At 33.1% G+C, this 21,740-nt stretch overlaps 3 protein-coding genes across 3 annotated transcripts; 1 reads left to right on the top strand and 2 right to left on the bottom strand.

Moving 5' to 3' along the window:
* Nucleotides 1-2,801: 2,801 nt before the first annotated feature.
* LOC143897643 (uncharacterized) lies at nt 2,802-12,128 on the bottom strand. Its single transcript, XM_077406448.1, has 5 exons — nt 12,117-12,128; nt 11,820-12,054; nt 8,515-9,091; nt 3,782-7,899; nt 2,802-3,107 (listed from the first exon to the last, which is right to left on the bottom strand). The coding sequence occupies exons 1-5, from the start codon at nt 12,126-12,128 to the stop codon at nt 2,998-3,000; spliced, it is 5,052 nt and encodes a 1,683-aa protein (XP_077262574.1). The 3' UTR covers nt 2,802-2,997.
* LOC143897708 (uncharacterized) lies at nt 11,930-16,854 on the bottom strand. Its single transcript, XM_077406546.1, has 9 exons — nt 16,587-16,854; nt 15,579-15,742; nt 14,831-14,929; nt 13,825-13,978; nt 13,348-13,460; nt 13,075-13,215; nt 12,616-12,729; nt 12,144-12,232; nt 11,930-12,054 (listed from the first exon to the last, which is right to left on the bottom strand). Exons 1-8 carry the CDS (start codon nt 16,834-16,836, stop codon nt 12,149-12,151), a joined length of 1,119 nt encoding a protein of 372 aa, XP_077262672.1. The 5' UTR covers nt 16,837-16,854; the 3' UTR covers nt 11,930-12,054; nt 12,144-12,148.
* Nucleotides 16,855-17,067: 213 nt separating this feature from the next.
* LOC143897709 (uncharacterized) lies at nt 17,068-19,228 on the top strand. The gene is made up of 3 exons (XM_077406548.1): nt 17,068-17,641; nt 17,848-18,204; nt 18,623-19,228. Exons 1-3 carry the CDS (start codon nt 17,537-17,539, stop codon nt 19,226-19,228), a joined length of 1,068 nt encoding a protein of 355 aa, XP_077262674.1. The 5' UTR covers nt 17,068-17,536.
* Nucleotides 19,229-21,740: the final 2,512 nt, after the last annotated feature.

Here is a 21,740-nt window from a genome sequence, read left to right on the forward strand (position 1 = left end):
TAGTTTTACTTTAAAAAATTATCTTTCAATCTCACTTTCGAATAATTTATTTCTTCTTCCTTCCTTCCAATTCGACTCTCAATATCTTTAAAGAATAAAGAAAACTATATAAAGGCTATAATAAACGTTCATACATACACACAAACACACACACACACTCTCTCTCTCTCTCTTTTTCTCTCTCTAACATTAATTACGTTTTTTTTATAAATTTCCTGTCTTTCAAAACATATTACCACTTACTCTGTTCTCTCCCTTCCTTTCGTCTTCTTCTTCTCCTTACAAAGACACTATCTCCCTCTCTTTCTCTCTCTCTCTCTCTCTCTCTCTCTCTCTCTCTCTCTCTCTCTCTCGAACTTTCTTCAGCAATGATTACGTTAAGTTTTTTAAATTTGTAGTGTTCGAGGCAAACCTCGCAAGATGATAAATATATTTGAAGCATGCCACATATAAAACAGAAGAATGAGTTATCAATTATTTCCATTTATATAAGTGAATACATTGCTTAATTAAATTCGAGATATTCAATTAAAAAGATTTTAAAGAAATGATATATTTTTATAAAATAAAATTTAATTTATTTAACTTTTGATATTAAATTTTTTTTCCTCAGAACTCTGGTGTAAATATTAAATTTTTTGAAATATTTTCTCCTGGAATTAATGTTGGACATATTGATCATTTTCTAAAATCAAAAAATATTTTCATAAAAAATAAAGTTTTTTCTGGACGTTGATGAGTCAGTCAGTCAGGACAGTCGTGAAAACACATTTTACCCCTTTTCACCCCCTTATTTCTTCAGTCAGTCAGGACAGTCATACTTTTGGTAAAAATTATTTGAAAAAATTTCGATACCGGCTTCCAAAAAATCGGTAACGAAAAATTATACATTTCACAGTACTCCTCGGAAAATAATTGAAAAAATTTTGATACCGGCTTCCAAAAGATCGGTAACGAAAAATTATACATTTCATAGTAGAAAAATTATACATTTCATAGTACTCCTCGGAAAATTCTATCCCTGTTTGATCTATAATTTGTTGAGATTTGATCAATTATTTTTCGAAAAATAGGAAAAATTAAAAAAATCGGTTTCCAGAAAATCGATAACAAAAAACTATACACATAGTGGCACTCCCCGGAAAATTCTACCCCTATTTCATATACTTTTGGTAAAAATTCGGTTCAGGGGTTTGGGCTGGGCGTTGATGAGTCAGTCAGTCAGTCAGTCAAAACAATCGTGAAAAAAACACATTTTACCTCTTTTCACCCCCTTAGGGGTGGAATTTCTAAAAATCCTTTCTTAGTGGATGCTTACGTCATGAGAGGAATACACCCTCCAAATTTCAAGTCTCTAGGTTCAGGGGTTTGGCCTGGGCGTTGATGAGTCAGTCAGTCAGTCAGTCAATCAGTCAGTCAGTCAGTCAGTCAGTCAGTCAGTCAGTCAGGACATCTTCCTTTATAGATATAGATGACATCGTAGTGGCAAGTACGGACAAACATAACGTAGAAGAAGTTAAGACAAGCTTGAGCAAAGAATTTGAAATGACAATATTAGGTGAGCCAAAAGAATTTTTGGGTATAGCCATAAGACAAGATAGAAAAAACAAAATAATTGACGTAACCCAAGAAAAATATATAGGAAAAATCTTAGCCAGGTTCAACTTTAACGAAGCACATGTTAAAAAAACACCAATGGTTACTACTCAGGTAGCCAACAGGGAGAGAAAAATGCGAGAAACAGTGACGATGATTCACTATTAAAGACAGAAAGCAAAGAAAATGTTCCTTATAGAGAAGCTGTAGGTAGTTTGTTATATCTAGCAGGTGCGACTAGACCCAACATTTCTTATGCTGTTAATGTGTTAAGTAGACACCAGGTGAATCCAACTGCTGATGCGTGGAAAATGGTTAAAAGAGTGTTTAAATACCTGAAAGGGACGAAAAGCCTGGGACTAAGATATTTAGGTGAGACAAATGATATACAAAGTTACTCCGACGCTAGTTTTGCAGATTGCAAAAATTCCTTAACTATATGTGGCGTCGTGATTAAATTATATAGAGATACGATAATATGGCGAATACATAAACAACCCTATGTTGCGTTGTCAACATGCCAAGTAGAATATGTTGCTATGAGCGAGGCGTGTCAAGAAATGATGGCTCTACCCTTACGGAAAGAAACTACAGCGGATTACAAAAAATTATATTACAGAAACTACATAAAAGTATTACACGAAATTACAAACTGAAGTATTGTAATATACTATAATATTTTCGTACTATACGCTCGGATTACAGGAAAATATTACAGGAAAATAGCCTGTAATATCATGCCGATATTATAGGATAATAATAGCCTGTAATATCACTGTGGAATTATAGGAAAATAATCTGTAGTGTATAATTATAATACATATAATACATAGAAAAATATATATTTATATATATTTTTCTGAAATGTATTATAATTATACACTACAGATTATTTTCCTATATATATATATACGTATATATTACAGTTAATTTATCCTGTTTTATAAAAATGTTTGAATATATAATCGATCCAATTGATTAATTTTAAATAAATTGAATGTACAAATTTTATTACAATTTTTAAATAAGTGATTTTTCCCATAATTTTATATTATATATATCATATAAATAACAAATGTAATATATTGAATTTTGTTTATTTTATATATAATAATACACTTATTTTAAGATGTAACTTTATATGTATAAACAAATTTATCTATATAAAAGAAACTGTTTATATACTATTATCATCATCTGCTTGAAATAAAACATCTTATTAAAAAAAAAAACTGATCAAAATAAAATTACTTATTTCTTATTGCACAGTTATTTAAAACAAATTCTAAAATCTAGTTTTTTAAACAATAAATTTTATTTGTATTAATACTGATCGCTTTTATAATTCTTCAGAATTTGTTTAACTATGACTTGAATTGATAATTAGTAGTCGAACCGATCTTATATTTTAACCGGCACTTTTTTTTTGGCATTGTTGCACTTGCTTCGGACAGCACTACGGAATAATTTCGTATTGTCGTCTGTCTTGCCGAATTTCTCATAAATAAAATCTGGAAAAAAGGACAATAGAATGAAAAATCCTCTTTCTATATACCAAATTTAATTATATACATATACTAGCTGGTTACCCGGGCTTCGCCCCGGAGGACACGCCCTGAAAGACATATTTAATGAGACACGCAAATAGATGATAGCGTATATTTACATTTAACGCCAATAGATTTCCGCATCACCCTTGAGGTACTATTATAAATGCGTTTTTTTTTTAGTGGTTTCCCCAGTAGGCCTATTCCACTGTAAAGAAATCCGTGCTTTCTTCCCGTATTTAATTACTTTAAATACATGTCTCTCACAGACATGGTATCTCTTACAGACATGGTGTCTCTTACAGATATGGTGTTTCTTACAGACATGGTGTCTTTTACTCTCTCACCTTTTTTAAAATTAGGTCATTTTTTCCATAAAAATTAGCAAAATTATATAAACCTCTTTCACACATGTTTTTCTCCTTATTTGTTTTCTCAAACAGGCATGATGTCTTTCACATACATGTTTTTCTCTCTCATGCGAACATTATATTTTTTATCATAATTTTTTTTTTTAAATGCTCCAAAAATATCTACAACCTTTTTTTTCTATTTTAGAACTTCTTTGTATACCACATTAGTGGTTCTCCCCTCAGGCGCTAGTATCACAAGACTGTTTGGTGAGCTCACTCTCGAACATGCCACATAGAACTGCCCATGTGAGAAACAGTCTTCACTTAAATCAATTCCTGCTACTTTTAACGACTGCCCCTGGGACTTGTTGATAGTCATCGCAAAACAAACTTTGATAGGAAACTGCAACCTCTTAAACTCAAAAAGATACTCTGACGATATTAGTGGTATGCGTGGTATAAATACCGTCTCTCCCCGTGCACATCCGGTGAATATTGTGGCCTCGATAACATTTCTATGTAGAGCCTTCACTTGAAGCCTTGTGCCATTGCAAAGTTTTGGCGGATTCAAATTTCTCAACAACATCACTGGTGCCCCCACTTTAAGAAAAAGCTTATGGGCTGGTAAGCCAGGAGGGTTCATTGTGTTAAGAAACTCTACTGGGTAGTTGACCGCGTCATCCGTATCTACCACCGAGTCCACAGATCTGTAATTCATTTCTCCTTCCTCGAATGATTTAAGAAGAATGTTATTAATGACACCAGCTTTATCATTCCTAGGGGTCAGAATGGCACGCTCGCACAGCCAATCCATAGATTTTTCTTTGATATCCGCAATATCAGGGTATATCTTATTAATAAGACTCTCTAGGCTTTTTACTACTAAACCTAGATTTGCAGGAATAATCACTTTTCCTTCCGTCTCAGGATACTCTCCATCTCCAATTTTTAATAGTAGTTTTGAAAATTGCCCTGCAAAAACATCACCTTTCAAGTGTACCCTCATGTTTTTCCTGATAGAGATTTTCCTGATAAGGGACCACAAATGTGATTTCTTTACACACGCCTTAACTTCGTCTGCTCGAGTTCCCCTTGGCACTACTGGCAAAGTCTGTCTGAAATCTCCAGCAAGCAGCACGGTCACTCCCCCCATTACTCCATCGTTACCCCTAATATCTTTGAGGGTTGTGCTCAATGCCTCAAAACCCCCCTTATGTGCCATGGTACTTTCATCCCAAACAATGAGCTTACAATCCCGTAGTACTTTAGCCATGTTACTTTGTTTTGAAATATTGCACAGAGGTATTTCTGTTTGAATTAAATTCAGAGGAAGCTTAAAAGCAGCGTGAGCGGTCCTCCCTCCCTCCAACAAAGTAGCAGCGATNNCTNACGNNNCAACNGCCAAGGCAATTCCACGTTCTCTCCTTACCCTCGCCAGAAGTAAGTTGATGAGGAAGGTTTTCCCAGTACCACCTGGAGCATCTAAGAAAAATACCTGACCATCTCCTGACTCTACGCTACTAAGAACCTGCCGATAGACAGCGAGTTGCTCATCTGTTAATAAACCCTCGTTATTCAATACCACTTCTTCCAAGGCATTTACATCGTAGTTTGTCTCCCTCAAATAGTCTCTGTTCCCCAATACCTCTCCAAACCTTTTTGGCTGAGGCAGGCCATACTGTTCCAACTCCTGTCCTCCCAAAGACATCACTGCGTCCTCAATCATTACCAGGCATCTGTTGTACACCTCATCTATCATGTTCTGCGCACTACCTTTCAACTCTCTCTCTACCTGTCGCATAATATCCTCTGAGAAGCTGTCTTTGTACTTTTCCCAAAGACTCAGAGGTTCACAAAGTTGGCAAAATGCCAACATCACTGTGAAAAGCTCCCTCAGCTTTAAAGGTGAATCACATAATGCAGCTTCCTCCAAGGTATTGTCCCATTGCTTGTCATCTTCCAATAAACCTAATGCCTTGCATGTAGACTGGAATGTGGAACAGAGGACACCATTCACAGTCCTCAGATCTAAAAAAGACGTTGGACCTCGAATCTCATGTAGCAACAAACGCAGATAATAACACTCAGTGTTGTTTGGATGGATGGTATACACTCTTCCCAGTACGTGGTCCTTCTTTATTCCTGACCAACCATCCACATCTTTCCCCCTCTTTCTTCTCTCGAACTTATTATTTTTCCACACATAGTATGAAGGAACCTCATAGTACAGGAGAGTTTTTGCAAATTCGTCAGTTTTGCAAAGTTCAAAAAAAGCCAATAGTGTTGTCTGAGGTGGGTTATTCATCCTCTCAATTAAGTTTGTAGAGTTGAAGTACACACGCTGACCATTTTCAAGGTGAACATTGAGATGGAAGACAGAGGGGTACCTCTCATGTATTGGGAACGCCAAGATTCTCCAAACCGCCTCTGAGCTACTGATGTACCGCCCACTCTCGTACATCTTCACCTCATCCTTCTCACTCTCCAGGGCAAAAACCGCCTGGTCACTTCCCTTGTTCACGTACTTGCAAATGTATTTAATAGACTTTACAGAATTGCATAATTCCACATTAATATGAGCATTAAAAATACGTAACAATACAGGGTTGTACGGCACCACCCAACGATTGTCCAGTTCTATTCCATTGATTTCTACGGTGTATCCACCATTAGCTGAAGACCTCCTCCGATACTGTGGGTATCCATCGCCTCCTGTCTGAGTGTCATTTTGAAATATTCGCGGATACCTCTTACTGCAGCTACCATCTTTCATGCAAGGCGAATTGTGGTTTAAGCCCCCGCATGGACCATGAATCATGTTGGCTTTAACGATATTGTGTAGAAGAGAGTCTTTTAAAGGATTAGGTATTTCCGCACAGATGACTTTGTCGATTATATCAGAGAAGATGCGCTGCTCTAGCCACAGCAATATGTGTATGTGAGGCAGACCTCGCTTTTGCCACTCCACAGAGTACATATAGCAACACACTTTTCCAAACAAACTACCTTTATTCAATAGAGCCATCATTTTCTTCACCTTAAGATGAAATACCCTTGCTATAATGTCGTGTCGATCGTGAGTTTTTTGCCCAGGCAATAATGCATCTGTTATATCCTTCCACTTTGGATTACAGGTAAAAGTGATAAACAAATCAGGACGGCCGTGGTAGCGAACGTATGTCATTGCGTCTTGTGTCCGCTCATGCATGTAGCGAGGTCCTCCAGTGAAAGATGACGGAAGCACCACCATTTTACCCAGCTGAGAAACGTCAGCATCCTGCCTTCCCACGGCATCCCTCAGGTGAATGTAGCTTTCTGCCCTAAGCTGCGCCTGGTTGTTCCTAATATAGTTCAACCTTTCTGTCTCTATTTTGGCGTACATGTCAACCAGAAACTGACTAAAAAGAGAACGGAAGTACACTAAGTGGTTAACTTCCCCTTCTCTAATCATAATTCGATATGAGTAAAAGCTCGCTGCGGAAACTAAATTCTTATGTTGCAACTTGGTCTGATGGTCTCGCTGAGGAATGGCAATCGAGTATCCATCCTCGCCACGGCAAAACATGAGCGGGTACTGCAAGGCGTCGTACGACCGGTGGACCTCGCTGATGCGCCGCAGTTTGTTATCGTGGCTCTGCAGCACGATGTCTCGCTTGTTGAATTCCTGACCCACAATCACCAGAGCTACCTCATTTGCTGTTGGTGCGTTAAAGTAACCTCTATGAGCGTCATCTGGTTTTCTGTCTGCAAGGATAACAACTTCAAACTTTTTGCAATTTGGAGATACCTTATCCAAAGTGGTTTTCAGGTCCTTTATATAGGTGTTGACGTCATGTAGCATTCTCTGTAGTTCTTTGACTAATCCCTGTTTGACATCTGAAAAATTGCTACATCTTAAACGCACTTCCCTGTCATCCTCTCCCACAAAATAAATTTGAAGAAATTGAGCTTCCTGTTCAGGTAATGGCAGCAGACTTCCTACCAAGTGATATACCTGCCCCTGAACTTTAAAGGTCGGTATAAAGCCATCTTGTAGAACCTGCTTACCGCCGAATGATGTCATACTAAAGCAACCATTGTACTTTCTAATATTGTTCATAAAGTGAACGTGCTCTGGATGTCTGCCCATTACCAAACTATATAGAGGCTCGGGCAGATGTTCTAAGGGTGCAAGTTGCACCTTTCCAGCGCTGCAACACATGCCAGGGGATTCTTCCTGCCATTTAAGAGCATTGCAATATTTGCACTTGTGACTCATGGTTCCCAAAGCTATAGTGCTCTCTGTCTCATAAGCCACGTCTGGATCATATGCCATACCTGAATGAGCTTTAACCGTCCACGGAAGTATTCGCCTTTCTACTCTTCTTCCAGGATTACTTTGTTCATATCGAGACTCTGCCTCTCTGTGCACCTCAGGATTATTTTTTTGGTACCTAGTCACTGCTGTTCTGTGCATTTCTGGATTTTTTTGTTGGTACCTAGTCACTGCTATTCTGTGCATTTCTGGATTTTTTTGTTGGTACCTAGTCACTGCTGTTCTGTGCATTTCTGGATTTTTTTGTTGATACCTAGTCACTGCTGTTCTGTGCATTTCTGGATTTTTTTGTTGGTACCTAGTCACTGCTGTTCTGTGCATTTTTGGATTTTTTTGTTGATACCTAGTCACTGCTGTTCTGTGCATTTCTGGATTTTTTTGTTGGTACCTAGTCACTGCTGTTCTGTGCATTTCTGGATTTTTTTGTTGGTACCTAGTCACTGCTGTTCTGTGCATTTCTGGATTTTTTTGTTGATACCTAGTCACTGCTGTTCTGTGCATTTCTGGATTTTTTTGTTGGTACCTAGTCACTGCTGTTCTGTGCATTTCTGGATTTTTTTGTTGGTACCTAGTCACTGCTGTTCTGTGCATTTCTGGATTTTTTTGTTGATACCTAGTCACTGCTGTTCTGTGCATTTCTGGATTTTTTTGTTGATACCTAGTCACCGCTGTTCTGTGCATTTCTGGATTTTTTTGTTGGTACCTAGTCACTGCTGTTCTGTGCACCTCAGGGTTATTCTGTGCATATTTTTTGGACGCATTTATAAGTTGCTTCCTCCTTTTGACATTAATGTATCTCTTTCGTCGTTTTACATGAGCCTCATTAGGAATAGGAATAAGTATATGCTTTGAGAGGTGTGAGTTTGAGTCAGGCTGAGAGAAGGACGGTTTGTTGTTCTCTTCATCAGGTTTACGTTGTTCGTACGCATCAAAATGTCCCTTAGAAATATCTTGTGTGAAACGTATTCTCCTAACAGGGTTACCTTCCTCACCGAAACTCTCATAGAGCTTACCATTACGGTAAACCTCAAAAACAAACCCGAAAAGTTGCCCAGCCGCCACCAACTCGCATAAACCACCATAAGTAAAGGGTTTCGACATTTCATCGAGATACTCGCTAGAACTATTGTAATTGTTCCCCAAGCTGTCGTGGGACATAATTGAAAATTCCTCCCAATTATCCACCACATGACTCACGATTATCTCACGCACATCCCTCGCCATTAACTGTGTGTTATACATGAGATAGGAGAGGGCCCGGAAAAGGCAAGCTCCATCCCCTATAATGGGGACAATAGTGTAAGGTACCATCTCCCCATTAACATTTAAAAAATCGATTGCCATCCCGATTTAATTAAAAGTGACAAAGCGCTCTCAAAAATTAAATAATTAAAAGTGACAAAAGCGCTCTCAAAAATTAAATTATTTTTCCTTAAATCTATATCTATAAAGAAAAGATATTTAACGGCAGGAAAAGGGTCAATAAATCTAAATCGATACTATTGCCTTTCCTTCTTTATTAGAAACTAACTAATTACCTGATTAACTGCAAACACGAAATTAACGTAAAAGATACTTTTCAGTTTTCTCCTTCTCTCTCTTTCTCTTTCTCTTTCTCCCTCTCTCTCTCTCTCTCTCTCTCTCTCTCTCTCTCTCTCTGTCTTTCTCTCTTTCTTTTTCTGTCTGTCTAAATTAAACAGATAACGATTATTAAAACATAATAATTTCAGGAATGTAAATATTATGTTAAGCTATGACAACAATTCTAATAATTAAATATAGTATGTTGAATCATAATATTTACATAAATAAAAATTCACAAACGAAATACCCTCTAGGTGCACCAACCAGCAATGGCTAGGTATCAACAAAATAACCTTCTTATTAAAACGTAATAATTTCATGATTTTCAATATTATGTTGTTATGATAGTAAGTTACTGAATTAAATATAGTATGTTGAAACATAATAATTAAAGGAATAGAAATTCACAAATTAATCTATCTATATCTATATCCAGTTTCATTGCTTAAAATAATACAGATAATAATTTATGATTTCTTTAAAGTAAATTTTAAAATATATGTTATATTTATTTTATCGGTTTAGATTTATTGGCCCTTTTCCTGCCGTTAAATATCTTTGCTTTATAGATATAGATTTTTAAAAAAGTAATTTAAAAAAAAAAGTAATAACTCTCTCTCTCTCTCTCTCTCTGTTTATTTTTCTCTCTCTTTCTTTCTTTCATTAATTTTATTAATTATGCAAATCTATCTCAAATAAATATATTTTACTCTTTATTAAATGTATGCTTTTTTAATGGTTAACATTAATAAAAATGTCCCAAATTATTTAAGTTTTCATCTTTTAAATTTACCACGTATATAACTTTACCTGTTTAAAAAATTTTTCTCTTCGTCTTTCTCTTCTTCAAAAAATACAGTTCCTCTAATAGTTTTACTTTAAAAAATTATCTTTCAATCTCACTTTCGAATAATTTATTTCTTCTTCCTTCCTTCCAATTCGACTCTCAATATCTTTAAAGAATAAAGAAAACTATATAAAGGCTATAATAAACGTTCATACATACACACAAACACACACACACACACTCTCTCTCTCTCTTTTTCTCTCTCTAACATTAATTACGTTTTTTTTATAAATTTCCTGTCTTTCAAAACATATTACCACTTACTCTGTTCTCTCCCTTCCTTTCGTCTTCTTCTTCTCCTTACAAAGACACTATCTCCCTCTCTTTCTCTCTCTCTCTCTCTCTCTCTCTCTCTCTCTCTCGAACTTTCTTCAGCAATGATTACGTTAAGTTTTTTAAATTTGTAGTGTTCGAGGCAAACCTCGCAAGATGATAAATATATTTGAAGCATGCCACATATAAAACAGAAGAATGAGTTATCAATTATTTCCATTTATATAAGTGAATACATTGCTTAATTAAATTCGAGATATTCAATTAAAAAGATTTTAAAGAATTGATATATTTTTATAAAATAAAATTTAATTTATTTAACTTTTGATATTAAATTTTTTTTCCTCAGAACTCTGGTGTAAATATTAAATTTTTTGAAATATTTTCTCCTGGAATTAATGTTGGACATATTGATCATTTTCTAAAATCAAAAAATATTTTCATAAAAAATAAAGTTTTTTCTGGACGTTGATCAGTCAGTCAGGACAGTCGTGAAAACACATTTTACCCCTTTTCACCCCCTTATTTCTTCAGTCAGTCAGGACAGTCATACTTTTGGTAAAAATTATTTGAAAAAATTTCGATACCGGCTTCCAAAAAATCGGTAACGAAAAATTATACATTTCACAGTACTCCTCGGAAAATAATTGAAAAAATTTTGATACCGGCTTCCAAAAGATCGGTAACGAAAAATTATACATTTCATAGTAGAAAAATTATACATTTCATAGTACTCCTCGGAAAATTCTATCCCTGTTTGATCTATAATTTGTTGAGATTTGATCAATTATTTTTCGAAAAATAGGAAAAATTAAAAAAATCGGTTTCCAGAAAATCGATAACAAAAAACTATACACATAGTGGCACTCCCCGGAAAATTCTACCCCTATTTCATATACTTTTGGTAAAAATTCGGTTCAGGGGTTTGGGCTGGGCGTTGATGAGTCAGTCAGTCAGTCAGTCAAAACAATCGTGAAAAAAACACATTTTACCTCTTTTCACCCCCTTAGGGGTGGAATTTCTAAAAATCCTTTCTTAGTGGATGCTTACGTCATGAGAGGAATACACCCTCCAAATTTCAAGTCTCTAGGTTCAGGGGTTTGGCCTGGGCGTTGATGAGTCAGTCAGTCAGTCAGTCAATCAGTCAGTCAGTCAGTCAGTCAGTCAGTCAGTCAGTCAGGACATCTTCCTTTATAGATATAGATATACTTTTGAATAACATAATTCAGACATTTATGCTCGATTTTAAATATATATTATGTATTTTATATTCACAAATTATATTAAATTGACAAATTTCTTACTTTCTACAGCTTTTAGTCGAACAGGGTCTAATTTCTCAGTCGATTTTTTATCCAGATTTGAGGATTTATTAGCATTGGCTATGGATCCAGTCAAACTAGAATTTCTTAATTCCGTTTTTTCATAAACTAAACTGAGAAGGTCACATGTTAGCTTCGATATGCTGCTGTCATTGACCTTGCTCAGTTGAGTATTCGTGATGTGCTTGAGTCCAAAATATCTCCCTCCAGATATCACCTGAAAAATGTTTTCGAATAACAATCATTCCTTACAGCAGTGCATATATGTAAAGTCATTACATCATCAATCATGAATAATTAATTCACCTTTTCTAATGTCGAATTTTCTTTATTTTCTTTATTACTGTCTTTAAGAAGATTTTAAGAAGACCATTTTCATTAAAAGCAATGTTTTCCTGAAAAATGTAATTTATTTTACATAATAACAGAATTCTATAATGTCAAAATATTCGAAGTTGCACAATCACGTACACGCAGATGTCTATACTTAACTAGATCGCTAACTTCGTGAAAAAAATGTGTCGGCAGGATATCCTGGTTTGGCCCATTGTTCGGCCAGTATACTTCCTCAAGAAATGGTCGCTCACGACACACACATGCGCACACATACCCACCGAGTATCACATACGCACTATACACACGTACCGCTGTCATTTTTTAAAGAGGTCGGCCGACACAGTTTTTCCATAGCCAAAGCTTGATGATAGCAATTTAGTTAAGTATAGACATTTGTGCGTACGTACACTATATAATATAGACATATTTATATAAAACTTACATTTTCAGAAGATGGATGTGAAGGTCGAAATTCGATTTTAGCATTTTTTATCATATCATCAGTCGTATATTCAGTATTGGTAATCCCATCAGAATTTATAGCAGCCAAAAACTCCTATATTAAAATTAGGCAATTACAAAAAAATAAAATTGTTTACTTATATTTTTGGCTAGTATTTTATATTTATGAATCGAATATTATTTATATCTTTTTTAACATGTTACAAAAATAGATTTCAAAATTAAGCTAGCTCGCTCGCTTTCAGTTATCTACTCAGATTATAGAATTAACAAAATTTCATGATAGTTATATGAATGTTAAATAAACTATATACTTTGTTGTTTTAATTTGTTCCACATATACGAATTGTCTTTAAGTTTTGTTTTCCTATTTTCAATACATAATAATTGAATAATTATTTATACATATGCAACTAATAAAAAAATGTATACTTCGTACCTTATCCGCATTCAGGCATTCATCATTCGGACTGTTTTTCGAATTAGAATCAATCATCAATGGATCAGTGTCCACTATTTCGGATTCATTTTTTATTTTATCATTACTATATATAGGAACTGATTCAATAGTACTCCAACTCTATAATATAAAATGATACTAAATTATAATTAACAATTAGTAATCACATACAAGATATTTGTGTATATTTATAAAAACCTCTGACATTAATATGAAAACTAATTGAAATTGATTATAAATTAGTTATCTTACCATAACATTCTTTGTGTTCTTATCGATTTCTTTTTCTAAATATTTCAATTTTTCTTCAATATCATTCAACTTAGAAAATACTTTTTTAGTGCACTTGTCTATTTGTTGGATATCTGAAAAAAGTATTTATTATTTATGTATTTATTTAGGAATTTTACGTAAATAGATGCCCATTTACAGAGAATTTATGTGGCATATGATAAGTGACAGTATAAATATAACGGCACATAAAGAGCAGACACAAAAAGACAGAATAAAAGTAATATTATATAGATAAAAATACAGTAAAATAAAATATATACATAAAATAAAAATAAATAACGCAGAGAACAGCAATGCGCGAAAACAATAATAGGCTATAATATTAGAGAGAGTTCCGGAAATAAATAAAACAGAAAAACGTGGTAGTAGACAGTTATGTTTAAATGTTTTCAAAAACTTCGTTGTATTTATGTATATGTAAAATTGTATTTTTACCTTCCGAATACTTTATAATTTTTTTAAGTCGAAAAATCTCGTCTTTTAATTTTTTCACTTCCTGCTTGTGCAAAATATTTGTTTTTGACATATCGTGTTTTGATACATGTTCGTCAATACTTGAATCATCGGATGATTCTGTCGGGGTATTATCCTAAATTTCAATAAAATGTCACATATTCAATTAAGTGAAATAAAATACCGCGTGGCCACGACCAAATTGCAAACATAAATGAGTGCAAACAACGAAAGTTTTTTCTATTTTAATTGTGAAGAGAGCTTCTGTACTATCTCTAACTTTTCTCATTTATGGAGATTTGGTTCCGGTTCACAATCAGTGTTGAGGCTTTATTAATTCTCACACTATATATTAATGTATACATTCTGTTGCGTTTCTACTACACCTATATTCCATATATCTTATTCAATAAAGAAATTAACTTTTTTTATTAATAAATAATTATAAAAGTGTTATTTAATAAAAATTCAAAAGTAACACAATTAACAAAATTTCTAATTTAGAAAATTAGATAATATTTACAATATCAAAATCTCATATTAATAAAATCTTATATTAATCTTACATGTAATAGTAAAATCTTATGAAAAATGAGTTATATCCGGCACATATTACGTAATTTTCAAGATTACAAATTTTGTTACATGTGCGATTCATTCTTTATTAAAACTGCATGTTTGTAATTATTTAATCATAAAAGAGTTGATCTTTCTATTACACATTTAGAGACCTGCTACAGTACATATATATGTATACGTGATGACAGGTACAGCAATAAACGTTCCCCGGAACCAAACCTTCGTAAAAAAAAAGAACGACTGAAATCTTCTCTAAAATGAAAACGGAGTAAAGGTTTGCCGTTCGTTGCCAGTCACTCATTTATTTCCAAGTGTTTGCAATTTCCTTCTAACCACATAATATGTTTGTATGAAAATAATAACTCTGATAATGTATTCAATTCGAATTAATAACACTTATTATACTTACATCTTGAAATTTATCTTTCTTAATATTTAGTGCTCCCACAATGTTGTTTTCTACTGTTTTTTTGGCAGTTTCTCGTAATTTTGAAGTTTTCTTTCTTTCCTAAAATTATGTAACATAAGAAAACTTATACTAACGACCTTGGTATAGAAATGAGTAATTTCAATCAATAGGAAATATACTTCTAAACTAAATCTTAATATAAATAGTTGCTTTTTAAATCGATTAACTTTTGTTAAAATAAATCGCTATCAATCATATTTAATTATTTCTATCAATCTATTGTAATAAAAAATATATTGAACATGATTGATATCAATTTAAATTGAATCAATTTGAAATTCATAAGAAATATTAAGATTTACTTTAAAATTGATTATTTTTAATTGATGAGAATCGCTATTTTTACACATCACCTTGGATATTTCCTTGGCAAATTTTTCTAATATATTACTAAAACTATGATTTCAGAAAAATAAGCAAAATTTTCTTCAAATTAGCGAAAACGTTGTATTTTTAGAGAAATTAAGAAAAGGAAAATAATTTCTATAAGGTAATAATTAAATATATAATTAATGTAATTGTTGATAATGTTCAGTAAAATTTCTTGAAAATGAGTAAAATTAATTTAGCAAAAATAGCAAAAAAGCGGTAAAATTCAACGAAATTATAAAAACTTTAACAATATTAATAAAATTAAAGAAAACCGTTGGTGCAAATTGTATAAGCATAAACATTTTTTAGGTTTTACCGTTCGACTTTTTTTTAAGCCATGTTCAATAGAGTCTCCATTTTCAGAAATTGTCTCCAGGTTTTCTAAATTTTTTCGTTTTAGCACTTTTCGATCACTTTTTGATGGGTTTGCAATTTCAAATTTTAATACGTTATCACACTGCTTACACATTTCGGTCCATTCTAAAAATTATAAATATGATTTAAAAATAAAATTTGGAATTATTGACTTGAAAATATTGTGTTTGTGCATACCCTACTAGAAAGAAGCTGTTAAACTTTGAAAATATCTTAAAATTAAAAGCGTTTTCAAAAATTTTTCAAAAAAAATTTTATATCTGAGAATCTCTTGAATTCTCTACAAAATTAAAATTTTGTTTTAATCATAATTTTTTAAACAACTTCAGAGATTTTGTAAAGATTTACAGAAATTTTGAAACATATTTTTATAAAAATTCTCTAAAAACGGTTTCAATTGCATTATATTTTTAGAGAAAATTTTCAGCGACTTTTTAGCGACTTCTTTCTTCCAGCAGGATGTATATAGAGTACAAATAAGAAATGTTTCTAAGAACACGAGCAAGAGCTTGTGAAGCTCTTGTCCGTACTCCAATTATATATATCTGTATTTATTAGGTACTATTGTGTCGCTTTAATATTAAATATAATGTTTTCAATGTAAATGTTACATTCAGAGATAAGAGAAAATATTTTTGAGTGTAATATAGAAGAAAATGTCTTACTTTTAAAAAATATAATAAGAAATATAATATTATATTTATATTTTAATGAGAAATATAATAAGAAAGTATAATTAGAAAATTGTAGAAATATATTTAATATACGCAATTAAATATGTAAACTAAAAGTAATTACATTATTGCTAAACCATAAAAATGTGAGGCGACATACCCATGCACATAGCAACACAATCTCAGATGTTGCTATATGTGGGTACTATATATAAAAGTGTACTCTATATGTATAGGTTATACAGATTATGTTATTAGTTCATATAAAAACTTACCCCCAAACGACAAAATATGTACAACGTGGGATTTCCACGAGCAATTTCGTACTTTTCTGTGCATCTTCGCTGCAGGAGCAATTTCGCAATTTACGGGCCAATTAATTGCAACTTCTTCTTTTTTATCAATAACTTTTTGTAGTGCTTCTTTATTTCGTAACGTTTCATTTTGAAGCCACGACAAGTAGCCTACTGCGACTTTATAATCCTCGTTGATGAATTCTATTAATACGCACTCGCTATCTTTCATTTTTACGATAAAAGTATTATACTGTTAATAAGTAAACAAGTATAACACTCGAGAGACAATAAAACAGCAGCGAATTCCTCTCGAAAATAGAGCACTTTTTTCACCTTTTTTCTACTCTACTTTTATAACTCTTGCAAGTTCTTTCGAGAATATTATTGTTCTCACATCAGCTTCACTGCTACACAATCACACACTGCCGCATGCCGGGGTGCCAGGCCGGGATTCCCGCCATTTCTGGCTCTAGAGAGGAGAGCGAGAGAGTGAGAGTGAGAGAAAGAGAGCGCATATATAAGAAGCAGTTTCCTCTCTCCAAACTCAAAACGATTCCCAGCTACTCTGCCGACCACGCAGTCCGCGCTCCGCAGTAGACGTGCAAATAACGAGACTATGTAATGACTGCGTGTGTATGTACATACGTACTAGAAAACCTCTAGGAGAGAGAGACGCCAACAGGTCACGTGACTTAGCCTTGATGTCAGCTAATCAGAAGATTCGTTTATGTGAGCTACGTGATACCAGCCAATCAGATGAGAACGTTGTCATGTGACTTTTTGGCGCTTCTCTCTTCTAGAAACTCTCTAGTATGTACATACATACATAATATTGAAAAAGACTGAGTAAACCTTTGACTATCATTATTTATTGATCTGAATGTAAATCGTAAATTGCAACGTAATCACAAAAAACGCGTTGATTAACGATGAGTGTTAATAAAAGAGGACCGTATAAACAGTACATATACGAAGAACATAACCCCGAAATACCAGCATCAACGGCACATTCTCGAAAAAAAAGACATGATCATGTAAGTATTTTTAAGTCATATCCGTAAATTAATTTAATTAATTATAAGTAAATTAATGTACATTTCTTATATATAAATACATCTGTATACAAACAAAAATTGTTGCTGAAATTTCTGTGAATCTTTGGATACTTTTAGTTAAAATTGTCGCCAGAGTTTATGTATTTTTCTGTACAATTAATTCATTTTTTTTGGTGTTTGCACAGAGTCAAGAAAATCTTGGTTCGGTTGAGAACATAAAATGTTCAAAGTTGAGCCGAATAGAGGAGATAAATGTAGCTGGAAGTAGCAATGAAGTCGCAATTATACCTATAGTTTCATCTGAGAAAGATTCTGGTTCCGAGGGTCTCCAAAGCAGCGATGGAGAAGTAGATGACATTTCATCGTGCTTAAGTCATGATGAAGGAGATGATAGTTTATTATGTACAGATAACTCATCAGAGTATGAAATTGATTTGGCCTCTGACATGGAAGAATATGAGGAAATCCCTATTGCTGATGAAGATCACAATAATGTTATTGATAATGCCGAAGATCATAATCAAAATCCACACATGGAGCAGGTAATATACGTATATCACCTTACAGAATCGCTAATAACTAGTCAATGAAAAACTACTCAAAACCATTCATTAACCATACAGAAAACTATAGATCTATTGTTTTCTATATGGTGTTAGTGGAATCGTTTTGAATAGTTTTCTATTGGACATGGTTTATACCACGGAATCTACTGATATCTGTGTATAAATAAAATCTTGATTATATGTTATGCGCCGTTGTACAGTGTCTTGTACAGTGCCGTTAAAAAGTTTTCATCTCCCCCTATATAATTAAAATGTTTAAAGTTTTATATTTTGGTGAAACATTTTCGTGGGAAAAAATATAAAAACTTATTTCAAAGAGAAAATAGCTTTTTTAAAGATAAATTTTGGTATTTTTATTGTAGTAAGTAATGTAAAATTTTTTTATGTTATACAGTTTCGCCAAGTACTGTACGAAGGATGCAATCTTTCAAAAGAAGAAAGCAAAATGCTGCTTGTGAGTTTGGCTCTTCGTCATCAACTGACCGATGTTGCGTTGGAATCTCTTGTTCAAGTAATTGATTGTCATCTTCCTCGTACACATCATGGCTCCAAATATTTATTATTAAAATCATTACCAGAAAGTAAAGCGTGTAAATACTATTACTGTCCGGAATGTTATACGATACTGAATTCATGTATCGATAATCGAATGAAATGTGAAGTCTGTACAACAATTTACAAAAAAAAGTATCTCGATAAAAAAAACAATTATTTTATACATATTCCACTCAAAGAGCAATTAATAGAATTAGTAAAATCCGAAGATTTTGCACAATTCCGAAAAACTAAAGAAATGGAAAGTGACATCATTAATGGAAATGTTTACCGTAATTTAAGAAGTAAAAATATTATTGGAGATAATGACATTACCCTCCAGTGGAATTCAGATGGGGTACAATTATTTAAGTCTTCCATGTCATCCATTTGGCCGATTTTAGTTACAATAAACGAATTGCCTTATCGTTTGCGAAGGCAACACATTCTCTTAGCTGGCATATAGTTTGACGCTGTAAAACCAAATATGAATATTTTTCTTCAGCCATTCATTGATGAACTTATTGACTTACATAATAATGGTTTTATTACAACAACATTCATGCATAAGGAAGTAATATGTATTAAGGTTCATACACTTGTAGCTCCTGTTGATTCAATAGCGAGGTCGATGATACAAAACATGAAACAGTTCAACGGCAAATACGGATGTTCGTATTGCTATAATAAAGGAAAGGTAGTTAAGACAAGAAGCGGGGGTTTCAAACGCGTTTATTGTGGAGATCTTTATGCTTTGCGTCAAAAACATCAACACAACAAACATGTTAAAAAAAGTATCTCGAAAAATCATTCAGTAAAAGGAGTCAAGGGTCCTTCGATGACACAACTTATACCTCTTTTTAACATAATTAAGTCTTGCCCGCCAGATTATATGCACAGTGTTGCGGAAGGCGTGATTAAACAATTTGTTATGGCGTGGTTTGATTCCATCAATCATGATAAAGAGTGGTATTTAGGGAAGTATCAACAAGTTTTTGATAATAAATTGACAAGTATACTACCTCCATCAGAAATAACACGAATACCACGATCGATAGTTCAAAGAAAATTGTTTAAGGCATCAGAGTGGAAAAATGTTTTACTGTACTATTCGTTGCCTTGTTTAACTGGATTAATGCCACAGAAATTCATTAAACATTGGCTACTTTTTGTATTTAGTATAAATATTTTTCTACAAACACACATTTCTGATAACAAATTTATCGCTGCTGAACAAGCATTACGAACATTTGTATTGCAAATAGAAGAATTGTATGGAGATGATTTCATGAATTACAATATTCATTTGTTATTGCACATACCTGAATCAGTGAAAAATTACGGTGCTCTCTGGGCTTGGTCAACTTTTCATTTTGAAGGCTTCAATCGAACATTAAAAACTTTATTCAATGGTTCACAATGCATAGCGCAACAAATATCTAAAGTTTATTCTAGATTAAGGTTTATTAACAATAACAGGTCGACTTTTACTGGCGAAAATTGTAGCTCGAGAAGCAAAGCTATTTTTGATTCGTTAATGAAAGTGTGTCATATTAAAAGATGCACAGAATATGAAAATTCTTTAAAAGCATTTGGAATTAAAAAAGAAATAGTGTTAACTGCCATACAAAAACTTGTTGTAGAAGAATTAATAGGGGAACCTGTCGAAAGCACGGCTTTCACTTTTGATCGATTTATTTTTAGAAATATTCTTTACCATACTTCAAATTATCCTAGATTATTAAAAAGATATAATAGTACAATATTAACAGAGAACGGATTAATATTGGATATATTACATTTATGTATTGTGACAAAGACAAATGGTGGAACTGAAACTAATTTATTATTATGCAAAGAATATTGTATTTTACCGGAAGAAGTATGCAGAAATAATCGGATATCTTCCATAAATTTTAGTTTTATTACAAAAAAAACTGATAACATTAGAGGTTGCCTATTGGATATGATTAAAAGTAAATGCGTTGTTATACCATATTCCAATGGGCATAAGCAATTTATCATGCCTGTCGTTAATACAATTGAAACCGATTGATTTTTAGAGACATAGCGAGCAAGAGATACGGGTGAACAATGCGTAGACTTTTTGGATGAATGTATGTACAATATTATATTATTATTAAGTCAGTTTATATAGTTATAATGTAAATTAATGTATTTTGTAGTAAATAAAATAATATATATTAAGCAGATATGTCAGATTCTTACGTATTTATATTGCCCAATATATATATTATTGTAATTATTTTTTGATCATGTAAAAATGATGTATAATAATAATTACACTATGCATGCATATCTGTATATATTACTTAATTTTAGAAATATTTTACTGTTTTATGATGTCAAAATGGCGAATACCCTGCAATGTATACACACTGACACTTTATATTTTTTAATATTTATTTACTTATATAAAATATGAAATTAAAAAATAATAAAATGTGGTTAAAAAGTGATACATTAAATCTAATAAATTTCAAACAATATTTATAGAAATAATTTATATACAGCTGCGCATTGAAGGAAAAGTATATTATATATATGATAAGACTCGCTATTTCAAATTTCATGGATTACTGGTAGCATTACGTTTAATACACGCGTGTAGTAGTGTATTACACATTTTGTAGATTATGTTGGCGAAAATCCCGTATACGACTCGCCATGCGGATTCGGCATTATGGAGGGCGCTCTCCGTACACAATAGGGAGCGCGGTGTCGCATCTATACTGATGTTCTCATCTCTACTAGTCTCTCGCCATCTTACTGTACCGGTCACACGCGGCACATGTAACGTTCTTCAGAAAAATATATATTGAGTTCTAACACTAAAACTGTTGTATATCACGCGTCACCCATATCAGGTTATGGGCCCAGACGAGATATACGGTGCGTAGTGTTTTCTGAAGAGACGGCGAGTTACACCGTGCGAGCGCGAGGAAACGTCGAACGAG

Source organism: Temnothorax americanus, unplaced genomic scaffold (genome assembly GCF_048541705.1).
Source record: "Temnothorax americanus isolate GAGA-0224 unplaced genomic scaffold, ASM4854170v1 Scaffold21, whole genome shotgun sequence".
Taxonomy (NCBI): domain Eukaryota; kingdom Metazoa; phylum Arthropoda; class Insecta; order Hymenoptera; family Formicidae; genus Temnothorax; species Temnothorax americanus.